We start from the raw sequence: 12,544 nt of genomic DNA, 5'->3' as shown, positions 1-12,544 counted from the left end.
GTATCAGTGTTGCTACACATCATTATGTGCACAGCAGCTGCAAAGTATGTGCTGCTATCAAACCAGTGCACGGCAAGCTGTGAAACCCGGCATGTACTGATGCCTTCCTGTCATGCTAAACATAATATTATTTGTCAGCAGTTTGAGTTAACAACCTATCGTTCCTTGAAAGGTTGCATTTCTGCATTTCAGTGCCAGAGATTTTAACTAAAATCATCTTGTGCTGAGAGGTATAAAGAGAAAGTGAGTTTGGTGAAACCTTCTAAATTATGTTACGTGGAGTCTGGTGTTAGGTGTGATATCACATAGAGAATGTGTTGAGGGTCACTTTCAGCTACTACAACACAAAACTTAGAATCTGTTAAATTGACTGACTTACACACATCTTTGTGGTTTCTAACATCAGTTGGCTGTGGTGGCCTTCTTGGTTTGGGTTGAATCCAAACAATAATGACTTTTAGATGCAAAGGCAATGATTACTTTCTGAGAGTCTCACTAAAAGGCTGCCCACTGGTTCATGAGAGATTTTGCTAACAGACAGACACAATTAAATCCAAAAGTTAAATGCAAAGTTTTAAAATCAGGTGTTGTTCAGTCAGTTAGCACTCAAAGTATGTGTTGGGAATGTCTCTCAGCTACTATCACAACAAAATCTACTACAGTATCTCTAAAAATGGCTTTTTAAAGAGGCAAATTTCATCACCCACATATGGAGTTTTGGCTCGCCCTAGTGATCACATCTTGTGAATGTTTGCAGCTACTTCCTCCTTTTAGGATCTGCAATAAACCTGTCCTTCCTCCAGATGTCACTAGCGTGTTGTACTAAGAGCTGCAAAACAAAGTCAAATATAAAGTTCTAATTAAAGCAAAAGAACCATCTTTTTATTTTTCATGGAAACATTGGAAACTCAATAAACATGCATAATAATCAGTAACGGTTAACAATACATTTATTTAAAAAGAAAAATTAAGCTACAGACTTGTTCAAATGTTTGCTTTATGATGCTGCACATTAGAAGACAAGTAGCAAAAAATCTTATGAAAGTTTTTTTAAAAAGCAGATGCATTTATTCTAAATTGATTTTATATTTAGTGAAAAACAAGACAAAGTGAAGATACTCTGACTCTTTTTAATAATCCTGAGTGAAATAAGTATTCTAACTGCATACGTCTGTCATGTTTTATGACTACCATGTAGGCGCTGATAATCAGGAACAAATTAATTAGCCTCTCCTTGTAGACCGGCTTCAGATTTTCTTGTATCGGTAATCACATTAACAGTTGTGTAGATAACTTGTTCACTGTTGTCTGCAGAAAAAAAAAATATGTTAAAGTTTATTAGAAGCACATCAGTATACAACACATTTTTACATTAGTTTTATTTATATTTCACTTACCTTCATTAACTGGCTTCAACCTAACAAGCACAGAAGGCAAGGTTGAAATATCATCGGCCACAGAGCTACAGTTGATGTGACAGGCTAACAGGGTGGAAACATAACCAAACATAATCAGTATACAACACATTTTTACACTAATTTTATTTATATTTCACTTACCTTCATTAACTGGTGGGGGACTTGGTTTTGTACGAAGTTTGCTCACAATAAATCCCAAAGTCACAAACAGAAAGAGTGTGACAGCACCAGCTGTTATAGGAACAACAGGTGAATTGAAACCTAAAAGATACAAGAAAATTTGTGTTTAAATTTTAAAGAAGCATGTCAATATTTCCTATTCCATTAATTTTTCTATATAAAATAATGTCCACTGATAAGACTAATGTATAAACTGATCTTAAACATGAACATCATTAAACGGACTAAAATCTGCTGAATATCTGCAACAGAAGAGTCATATAGAGACACAAGACAGTTCGACAGAAAGGCCAGAAACTGAAACAAATTTTCTCATGTTAGCTTTAATAAATGTTCATGTTCTTTAATGATATGTAAAAATATAAAAAAATATAAAATATAAATATAAAAAATATAAAAAAAGAAATGATATGTATTGACAGCATAGCCTTACTGTACCTTTGCATGCTGTCAGGTAAAAAGCTGTTTCATCCCGGCTGAAATTGTTCCAAACTCGGCACACGAGATTTCCAATCAGCTGCCCGCTTATGTTGATGGAAACACTGGAGACTCTGGGATTTCCATCTGTGGATTTACTGAAATGCTGACTGGGGGTTTTGGTTTCCAACAGTGAGTGACCATCTAAAGTCAAAAGGAACTTTAGTTCTTCTCCCTCAGATAAGCAGGTGACCGCCGTTGATTCTGGTGAAGAACACGTCTGAGACACGGCTGGCTTTGATATGGGAGCTGCAAGATGTACATAAAGTTATACATGGAAACACAAAACAGGCACAGAAATGGATCAAAGTATAAAATAATATGATAATGCTGTCATTTAATAGACACAAATACATGTGTTTACGTTTTTCATTGGTATTTTCTTTACTGTTGAATGTATGTTTAATTATAAATATTTTTTAATTAACTTTATAAATAAAACTGTCACGCATCTAAATATGGAAAATTGCTGAATATTTTTCATATTTTATTGAGACATTTAAGTTTGTTTAAAAAAAAATAATTACAATTTTGGATTTACTGTGTAATACAGTTTAAAAGTGGAAAAAAATCATTGTTGTTTGCATAGTATATAATGAATTTAAAAATAATCTAGTAATCAGTTAAACAAACATACATTTTTGTTGTCTTTGCTACTGTTTTCACATTGTGATGTCTTCTATTCATACAAGTAAGATCATAATACTGAGATGAAAATTCTGCACTATAGAATTATAATATGGTAGTTAACTACTGTTTCGGAAAATAAATAATAATTTACCTACCATGAATGTTCAGGCATATTTTAACAGTTTTCATTACTTTTCCATCTGTGAAACTGTACTCTTCCAGCAGGTATTCTCCAGAATGCTTCTTCATGGCTTTACCTAGTTTGAATGTGCCATTTTGGAGGTCTTCAAACCAAATGTCATATTTGTCTACTGTACCATTTTTATTTCTCCTTAAAATTCGGTGATTTTCATCTTTTGTCAACCTAAGCTCAGAATTTCTTTTATTTGAAAGATGAAAAATAAGCTGCTGCCCTTCTACACCGTGACACTGATGAGTTTCCGCTGCGTCCTCAAAACTGCATTCATTAAGTCCTACAAGAAACAAAACAAAGCTTTTTTAAAAGAATAAAATGATTCATGTAAATAATTGTGGCAAACATGACTTAAAAGTTAAAATCATTTACTTGACGCAAATAATGACATAAAACTTGATTTTGTTTGTTGTATTGCTCTTCAAATCATCATCTAGTTCAAAATATTAAAAGAAAATGGAAAGAATACCCTTTGCCAGAGCTGCTGCTGCAAAAGCTGCAAAGGTCAGGAAGACAGCTATCATTGTTCCTGTAAATACATAAATTATGATACCGTAAAAAGAAAATAAACTAATAAAACAAAGAATGAATGATCAAATTAAACTTGTTGACTTTAAGAAGTAAAATCAGTCAGTTTAATAATTTGGTAATGTGATTCTGGTCAGTTTACACAGATTTGAGATAAAAGTCCTTACCCTCTTCACAGTGGGGTCATGTTGACCTTGCCGTTTGAGACTGACCTGTAAGTTTTCTGCAGGCAGACGGATGTGTACGTTCTTCTTTGTTCCGTCTTGCTGTCTGAGATGAATGGAGGAAGCAACTACGCTGACGATTCTCTCTCTTGCCAGAAAAGGACGCAGCGAAACTCATATGTTACAAACTTGCTGTGAATTTTTGGGAAGTGGAGAAGTATCTAAATAAAGACAATCAAATATTAAATAAAAATAAAAAATATCACACAATGTCTAAGACACTGTGGAAGAATTAGATATCTTCTTTTTTATTTTGGAAAGACAAAACAAGAATCCCATCCCAACAACAACAAGAAATAAGAATTCATGGATTTTAAGAGTAAAAACCGAAACAGCATGCAGGTTTTTGGAGGCATATAAATTAAATTCTTGCTGAACAATGAAACCTGGACAACATTCAGAAACATTCACCTTTTATTCAGTGGGGAGAGTTTCCATTTGGGTTGCTCATCTTAAAGGTCACAGCACTGAAATGCAGAAGTGGAATTATTATTTCTTACCCTACTTTAGAGGGGCTACTTTTGACTGCTCTTGCACCAAAAAATTGGCTTCAGTGCTGTGTGAGGCACACATCTATTTTTATTTCTGTAATTGTCTGTGCACTTGTCTGAAGAGACTGAACAAAGGCTTCTCGTCGTTTTGTTTGAAGCCAAGCTTTCTATTTAAAAAGACTGAAAGCAACTTATCAGAAACATTTATAGTAGCAAAACTAAATCAACACATTGGAAAGTGCTGTGGTGGTTAGACTCAGACATTCTTCAGACCACTTGTACTTTAATTGAGCAATTTAAGTTTGATGTGAACAAATGAAAATGTGGAACACTGTAAGTTTCCAAATGATATTAAAGAAAACAACCAGTGTGCCACTTTATTAGTAAATATGTCTTCCTCTTTATTTTCTCAAAGCAAGGATTTTTGACCTGACATACGATATTTTCATATGTGGCAAATGAAGAGAAAGTTATTTGTTCTCATTTAACAGCTCAGATGCTCTTGTGCTTTATTATCCATCCATCCATCCATCCATCCATCCATCCATCCATCCATCCATCCATTTTCTTTACCCGCTTCTCCATTCCGGGGAGCTGGTGCGTATCCCCAGCAGTCACTGTGCGAGAGGCAGGGGACACCCTGGACAGGTCGCAAGTCCATCGCAAGGCCTGTGCTTTATTATAATTTTTATTATTTTTTGTTCTCTGTTTATCTCTTGGGCTTCATTGTTTTAAAATTACTGAGTAAGTCAGCTTATCTGTTAAAGCTTACCTTGTCATTTATTTCTGTTTTATTGACAAGTACATGTATTTTTATACTAAGTAATTTGTTTTGATTGTAATATATTTTATATTTATAATTTGTTTTTATTTTCCTATCTATCTATCTATCTATCTATCTATCTATCTATCTATCTATCTATCTATCTATCTATCTATCTATCTATCTATCTATCTATCTATCTATCTATTTATCTATCTATCTATCTATCTATCTATCTATCTATTTATCTATCTATCTATCTATCTATCTATCTATCATCACAGGAGGGCTGCATTACAGAGTAGCAGTTCTTCATAGCAGCATATTCTTCAGTTCAAATTTTAACCAAGCAGACCTTCTTGTACACAGACAGCATGCTGTTTGGAACATTTCAACAACATTTCTTGGTGCTCTATAAAAAGTGAGTCATGTAGTGGTTAATGTGGGTTTTCAGCACTGCCAGCAGCACCGTCTGTCTGCAGGGTAGGATATAGAATACTTTCACATTTAAATAGCATCGCTTAATGTTCTCACAAACAACAAAGGCAAAAGAAAATTAAACCATGTCTGCAAGTGACAGTTTGAAAAAAACCCCACAGCTCTTTTGTTTGTTTGGTTTTTTTCGGTCACTTCCTCAGCTATAGTTGTTGTTGCTGCAAATATATGGCTCTGTCAACTTTTTCATTGCAACTTGTGCTTCAAACCTGCAACAAGGAAAACTACTAAACATTTCCCTTTTTTTTACATGGGAATTTTATTTGCTTATATGCAGCAAAACACACAAAATGCAAAAGAGCACTAAAAATGGCAGTTTTAGGAAGCGTTATTATGATGTGGCATCATGACATCACATACAGAAGTTATAGTATGTTTTCTTCTATTACCACTGCTCTGAGAAGGATTTGGGGGGAAAAAATTAACATTCTTGACAAAACACAAAGTAAAACAATGCTATCATAATCTTTGAGCCTCATATGGCAGTACAACTGGACTGGACAAACAAACATTGCTATCACATGTTCTATGTGAGACTGCGTGTTTCTGATACTTCATTTAGGATACCTTAAAACATTAACAAAATTGTTCAGAGTACAAAGAGCATTTTAAAAAGGGGCTTATTTGAAATAACATTTCTTATGAAGTGTTTAGTGACTGCCTTTTTAAATTTTTGTGCAAATGTTTGTTTACGGTCGAATCCTTCTGCGGAAACTTTGCCCCCTGTTGTCTTGTGCACCAGCAAAATTGTTTATTTCCATCTGTTGTACTGTAAGCCTTTAACTTTTTTCTTTGATATGAAGACTGGGGTTTTGCACTGCTTCATAAACTGAGTTAAAAAAATGCACTTTCTTGTAAATTCTCTTCTCAGTTCTCTACTTTCGTGCGGACATTGAATTTATGTGGTTTCACATATATCAGACAGAAAAGAAACATGCTGTTACCACTACAGCACTACAAGTGAGTGCTATGAAGTTGAGCACACCCACTGTTACAGTCTGTGTGTGTCTTTGTGGACTGACGCATGTTGTTTCCTAAAGACATGTTGCTTCTTAAGATAACAGTAATGTTTCCCTCAATAAACTGTAAATCACCACTTCTAGGACTGCTTAGTTTTCTCCTTGTTGTCCAGTGTTCATCAGGCTCTTGGTCTTCTATTTTCTCATTCCATTTTCCACCTTCTTTTTTCTCAGGGTCTACAGTAACGCTCTCCATTGGTTTTCGTAGTTGGACATTTCTCTTAAAACACCAACCTAGAAGCAGTTCAACAATAAAATAACCAAGTGTTTAGAATCTGATAAAAGGAAGAAGTGAATCAGAATCACAATGTACGGAACATAAAGAAAATTTTACCTCTAGATTTTCCACAACACAGGATCACCCTGGTAATGAGGTCATCCATAGGTTGCAATGAGGTCATCCAAACAGGAAGAAAGTCCCAGTTCTGTAGTGTAAGTGGCAAACAATCGGGCCTCCTTACTTGGAGGATGTTTGTAGTTGTTACAAATATAATCAGTATAATGACTGGTACACCAATCCCAGTCATCACCTTCCAGCCCGCCATGGAGAGAACAAACACAAGGGACGGGAACAGCAGGAAACAGACAAGGAGGTACAGGACAGCAAACCAGCGGTACCTGGGGAAATGTATGTTTTACCTGTTTATCATTCCTTTCCATTCATTATGAGTATAAATATTTATATATCCCTTATCTACAGAAAAAACTAATGAAAAACTAGACCTGGCAGTGAGATTGCCGAGGGCACGGGCCATGCGTATGGGTAAACGGGTAGCTGGTATGGGATACCAAAGCAGGATACCAAGGAGGTTGAAGAAAAAGTGACATAAAGCGACCTGAAATACACGAGAGAAGAAAACATGCTTAAAAATGGAGGGAGACAAAAGGAAAACCATATGAAATTTAGACAAAACAAAGAAAGGAAAAAAAAAAAAAAAACATTTATATATATATATATATATATATATATCCTGAACAAATCCTTCAAAGTATATGTGAAGCAAAAAAAAAAGAATTAATTAGAAATTACGAGTTAGGGTTGTTCTTTTATCTTTACAGTAAATTCCAAGTGTCACATAGGTGTTTTTTGAGTGTATTTCTGTGGGTGCCCACCTGTGTGGCAGCAGCTAGTTTGTCTCCAGGACTAGCCAGTGCTGCCAACAGAGCTGTAGTAGTGGTTCCAAGGTTCGATCCCAGGGTTAAAGGGTAGGCCCTTTCCATACTTATCACACCAATCCCTGTTGACCAACAGCATGATAATTAGCATTGTTTTAAAATTATTGTCTGTAAGTTGTTGATAAGTAAAAGTAAAAGAAAAAAAAAAGTATGTTGATGATACACAAATGATACAGAAATGTAATGATATTTGGAAAATTTAAGAAACTCTGAAAACTTCCAGCCTGTTAGGGAGCTGGGGTTTGGGTTCTCTCTTTCTCCACTAGAGGGAGCCATGGAGCCACATTCAGAGGACGGGTCTTCCACTGATTGCTCACACCTGAGTCACATTACCATTCACCAAGCCACAGGATAAGAGGAGGGGACTGCCAGTCATTCGATGCTTGAATGTTAAGCTTTATGGTACTCTAGCCACCCTTCCCTGAAGTTTCTTGATGTCCTGAGTAAGCATCTCAGCCGTTCTTCTACTCAAACCAGTTTGTTTGCTACCTTGTGCTCTCCAAAACATTTGTTCAGATTCCACGTCACCTTCTGGGTTTTCAGCATTAATCGTCTGATTTATGGTTCCTGTCCGCCCTCCAACCCTCACCGTCTATCGGCTTCCTCTGGACTCCAACAAGGCCAAATCGCTCCTCCGTACTCTCCAGGATCATCTCTCAGACCCAAGCCCTTCAAACTCCACTCACCTCTCCCTGGCGGACCGACAATTCTTCCTTCCTCTGTAAGTCGTCCATCTACCAAACCTTTCCATCCAAGTTTTACAAATACTCACCATCTCCGTTTCCGTTGCAGTGATCCAGTCTCCCTTCACAGTTTCCCATGACAAAGAACTCATACATTTATCATTTGTACAATAAAACTTAAGTTCTGATTTCTTCTGCTTTCCGAGATTCTCTGCATGTGGGTCAAATGAATGTTTAAAACCATAATGCAGCCTTTTACATAAAAAAATAGAAATCATGGTAAATACAAGAGACTCATTTTCTCATATTACTGCTATGAGATTTGATTTTTACATTGAGATGAGCAGTGACGAATTATACAACTCTTTATTCATTGACTCGCGTTGCTACCAGTTTCAGAAACCCCTTGTGAAATGGTGAAGTTGATGTTTTATTGTACAAATATAAATCCTTGTGATATTTTGAAGAATTACTTAAAGGTTTTTATTGTTTTTGTTTGTTACCTATGAGTGGAGTAATGGCAGATGTGAAGACAGAACTACTCTGAACCAAAAAAGTCATGCCAGCTCCGACTAAGACAGCCAGATAACCTGCCAGCCAAGTAAAAGGGTAGGAAAAGTCTGAAAATAAGACAGCATGAGAGAATCAGATCTCCAAAATCATGCATGGTCACCATTGTGTACATCTGTCTATTGAACAATACCTATATTTTTAAAATTAGGGCAATAAAATGTGTGGGTTTGTTACCTGTGTTAATGATTTTATTAATAGCAGTTGCCACCTGGCCCTTCAGCAGGGAGTTTAGCAGTTTAACCAGCAATATCAAGCAGCTGCACAGGACCAACAAGGAGCAAAGCAGGAGGATCAGACCAATGGTCAAGTCTGACAGAGTGCAGTCCACGAACAGATGCCTGCCTGAGAAGATACAATGTGAAATACAATTGTGCAAAAAGCAAGGTGGCTGGAGTTGAATGACAGTTAGGAGAGTTAAGTTTTCTTTTGCAGTGCATGTTCATGCTTAGTTGCTGATTGACAAGTTAAATGTTGTCAGTAAAAGATACAAGTATAGAGAAAGGCATGTGAGAGGATTAACATAAACTTCTAGTTGGCAAAGCTGCATACATTTCTGTGTTTGTTCCGAGAGGTTGTGTGTTCCCCATAATGTTCCGTTGTCCTGCAACAATAAATAAGACGACTGCAGACTCATGCAAGCAGATGATGGAACAATTTTGTCAAAAATATCAGGGAAAATACAATTGTACATGTAATATGAGCTGTAACCCTATAAAAGCGTGTTTAATAAATCAAAAGCAATTATAGAAGAAACCTACAGCAGTCTGCCAAGAAAGTATTGTTTCCATGACAGTATTGAATGAGTACCTTGAAAGTTGAAGTTTGACACCATTTCTTCACCAAGCTCTTGTTCCTTTCACTTTGGTCTCCTGTTGCTATGGCTGTAATTACAGACTGATCCAGCTGCATACAGAAACAGTGGGACTGTAGTTTACTGTATCAGTGTAGCAGTTATTTCTTGCTGGCTGCTGTGGACTACAAATGAAGCTAAATTCTCTGTAACAGAGTTGCTTCTTACTTTTTATGTTTAGAACAATATGATCCATATCACTGCACAACTTTGCATGGAAGCAGGAAGACTGAAAGATGCTTCTTTATTCTTTAACATTACTTTTAAATAAAATGTACCCAAGGTACTGACGGGTGCAGTTAAACCGCTGTAGAATGATTGCACAAAATCAGTTTAAAAAGTAAGCTTTTAATTTATAAAATATGCAAAAACTACTTAATAAGTGATGTTTTCAAGGTAGAGTGTTTCTCAAAATATATTTTCTCCACTAGTATGAGCAAATTTGTTATTATGACCACAAAGGACTTATTGTTTGCTGTATAACTATTACTGCAGTGCAACAGCATTATTATTATTAAACAGTATTTTATGTCCTTGATCCTTACTGTAAGGAGTGTGACCTACACAGTACCTGAATTATCAGTTGAGTCAGTGGCTCAGTGAGAACTTTGAGAAGTTCAGGTGCATCTTCTCCATTCCTGAGCTGCAGTGTGCTGACTGCAGCCTGTGACAGGCGTCTCAGAAGGCCACTCGCTGCTTCCAGTGGGAGAAGCACCAGCACAGACAACCAGTTAAAGCAGTCATGAACTGTTGCTCCAGCAAATGCCCTGGATTAAGAACGACGTCAGATTCTGTTCCGCATACCAAAATGAACTTATAGAAAGGCACGTAGCTGTACCGTTTAAACTCCTCTCTTTCACTAGCTTGCATTAGGGCAACAATGGTGTTGGTGACTGACGTTCCAATATTTGAGCCCATGATGATAGGAATGGCTGACTTTACATCCAGCACTGTAAAAAATGATCAGAGAAAAAAAAAAAAAAACTGAGATAAATGTGGTCTGATTACTATTTCTTGCTAAGTCCTAACCATTTATTATCAGAAATTAGTAGTGCTGTGGTAATGCCTTTAACTCACAACCAGAAGACACAAGGCTGACTATTATGGAGGTAGAGGTGGAGGAGCTCTGAACCAACACTGTCACCAGTATCCCAACCACCAGCCCAGCCACTGGGTTAGACAGGATAGCATTTTCCTGGAAGATGTTCCCAGCTACCCTGCCTGAAAGGAAACAAAAGAAAAAGAAAAAGACAGAGGAAAAGTTAAAGAAATACAAACCAAGCTTTAAATTAACTATAGATAAACTAAAATAATAATCTAGTTGTGCTTACCTCCAGCTAGTTGGAAGGCAGAGCTTAAAAGGTCAAGGGAGCACACACAGATGTAGAGAACAAGAAACAGAAAGGGGATTTTGAAGAGAGTAAATATCACCTTTTTTACTCTCTGTCCTGACAGAATTTCCATGATCAGAACTACAAGGGCAGTAATGTGTTACGGTATATTAAATCACGACAAATCTTTGCAGTGAGCATAACCTGTAAATTTTGTAAAAAAAAAAGAAACATTTTGTATAGATGAAAAAAAATAATACAAACCTGTAAAACCCTCTAAAAGCACATGTAAAACTTTGTTCAGATAATGTGTTTAACGTACCTCACGTTTTGATGAATTGGTGCCTCTGCTTCAGAAAAGAAAAAAAAATGAGAGCAGCTAATAGGGTAATTTTGCACAGTGAAAGAAAAACAAAATAGGCAAGAGGAGTAAAAGAAGAGAAATGAGTTTGAGAAAAGAAAGGGAGGTACCTGTGTAGTGAAGATTAACCTGATTAGTAAAGCATAGATGAATGCAATGGAAAGCTGAGTCTCTTTCTCATTCACTATTTCTTGGTATTTTTTTATTACTTATCTATATGCGGCATGCCAGACTTTCCCAGTTTAATGTTTCCTTTAAGCTCGGTGTCGATATTAGCCAAATAGAAAGAGCAAAAAAAACAACTGATTTCTAAACCTGAAAGAAAGTTTTACATTGCAATACATACAAGAGTAACATTTAGAGATTTGATTCAACCATAAATTATTTACCCAAGCTGAGTTTAATCAATGCAGCATAAGATACACAAGAGCTGGAGCAAGCAGGAGCCAACAGGAGGATCCAACAAAAATGAGGGAAACCAGATTTGATCCTTTATAACCAGTCGGAGTTGATCTGCATTAAGCCTCTGTGTTATAGAGGATAGTCTCAGAGACTTTTATGTGCCCCGCAGGACAGGAGGTTTACTGCTGCAGTGGGTCAATATATTGTCCCTTTAGTAAAAAAAAAAGTCCCCATGATGGGACTGGGTAAACAAAATGTTGGCTTAACAGGAAAAATATACCAGAACACACGCAAACATACAAACTCACAACATTCAAAACTGTACAACAGCAATCAAAAGCTGTTGAGTTCGGTATTGATCTGTCAGAATCACTATCCTTTTACTAAGCATACAAAACATGTAACAGTGTTCTGCCACATGCATTCTTCATGGTGTTTGGCACAGTCACTGAACAAACACCTTGAAGAATACATGCACTAAACTTTAGCTCATACCAAACCAACAAACAATCCATTTTTTTCCACTTTGTGCTGAATGATTTCTGGGGGTTTAGCTGTTGAATGTCACTTGAGCCCTTCAATCAGTGCTTTGCAGTTGGTTTTCAAAGGACTTTTCAGCAACTGTCAAATTAAGGTAAACTGCTAAGATGACATCTCAGATTCCTATATGAGAATTGTGTAACTGTTTTCTTTTAGAGCCGCACCTGTGTGAACCTATCCAAAATCCTTTCTTTTATAGGTTTATACAGG

At 36.4% G+C, this 12,544-nt stretch overlaps 2 protein-coding genes across 2 annotated transcripts; both read right to left on the bottom strand.

The window, feature by feature from the left end:
• Positions 1–1,070: 1,070 nt before the first annotated feature.
• Positions 1,071–3,666, bottom strand: LOC112450684. The gene is made up of 7 exons (XM_025007017.2): positions 3,594–3,666; positions 3,368–3,427; positions 2,861–3,178; positions 2,037–2,324; positions 1,560–1,679; positions 1,398–1,481; positions 1,071–1,308 (listed from the first exon to the last, which is right to left on the bottom strand). The coding sequence occupies exons 2-7, from the start codon at positions 3,420–3,422 to the stop codon at positions 1,220–1,222; spliced, it is 954 nt and encodes a 317-aa protein (XP_024862785.2). The 5' UTR covers positions 3,423–3,427; positions 3,594–3,666; the 3' UTR covers positions 1,071–1,219.
• A 2,046-nt stretch (positions 3,667–5,712) lies between these two features.
• Positions 5,713–12,522, bottom strand: LOC108238925 (sodium-dependent phosphate transport protein 2A-like). Its single transcript, XM_037979176.1, has 11 exons — positions 11,032–12,522; positions 10,778–10,921; positions 10,539–10,650; positions 10,272–10,467; positions 9,658–9,753; positions 9,025–9,277; positions 8,781–8,897; positions 7,532–7,656; positions 7,142–7,254; positions 6,753–7,036; positions 5,713–6,652 (listed from the first exon to the last, which is right to left on the bottom strand). Exons 1-11 carry the CDS (start codon positions 11,162–11,164, stop codon positions 6,354–6,356), a joined length of 1,872 nt encoding a protein of 623 aa, XP_037835104.1. The 5' UTR covers positions 11,165–12,522; the 3' UTR covers positions 5,713–6,353.
• Positions 12,523–12,544: the final 22 nt, after the last annotated feature.

This window comes from Kryptolebias marmoratus, linkage group LG13, assembly GCF_001649575.2.
Source record: "Kryptolebias marmoratus isolate JLee-2015 linkage group LG13, ASM164957v2, whole genome shotgun sequence".
NCBI classification, from domain to species: Eukaryota; Metazoa; Chordata; class Actinopteri; order Cyprinodontiformes; family Rivulidae; genus Kryptolebias; species Kryptolebias marmoratus.
The sequence above is the reverse complement of the archived record's forward strand: the minus strand, read 5'-3'. Positions and strand labels throughout refer to the sequence as shown.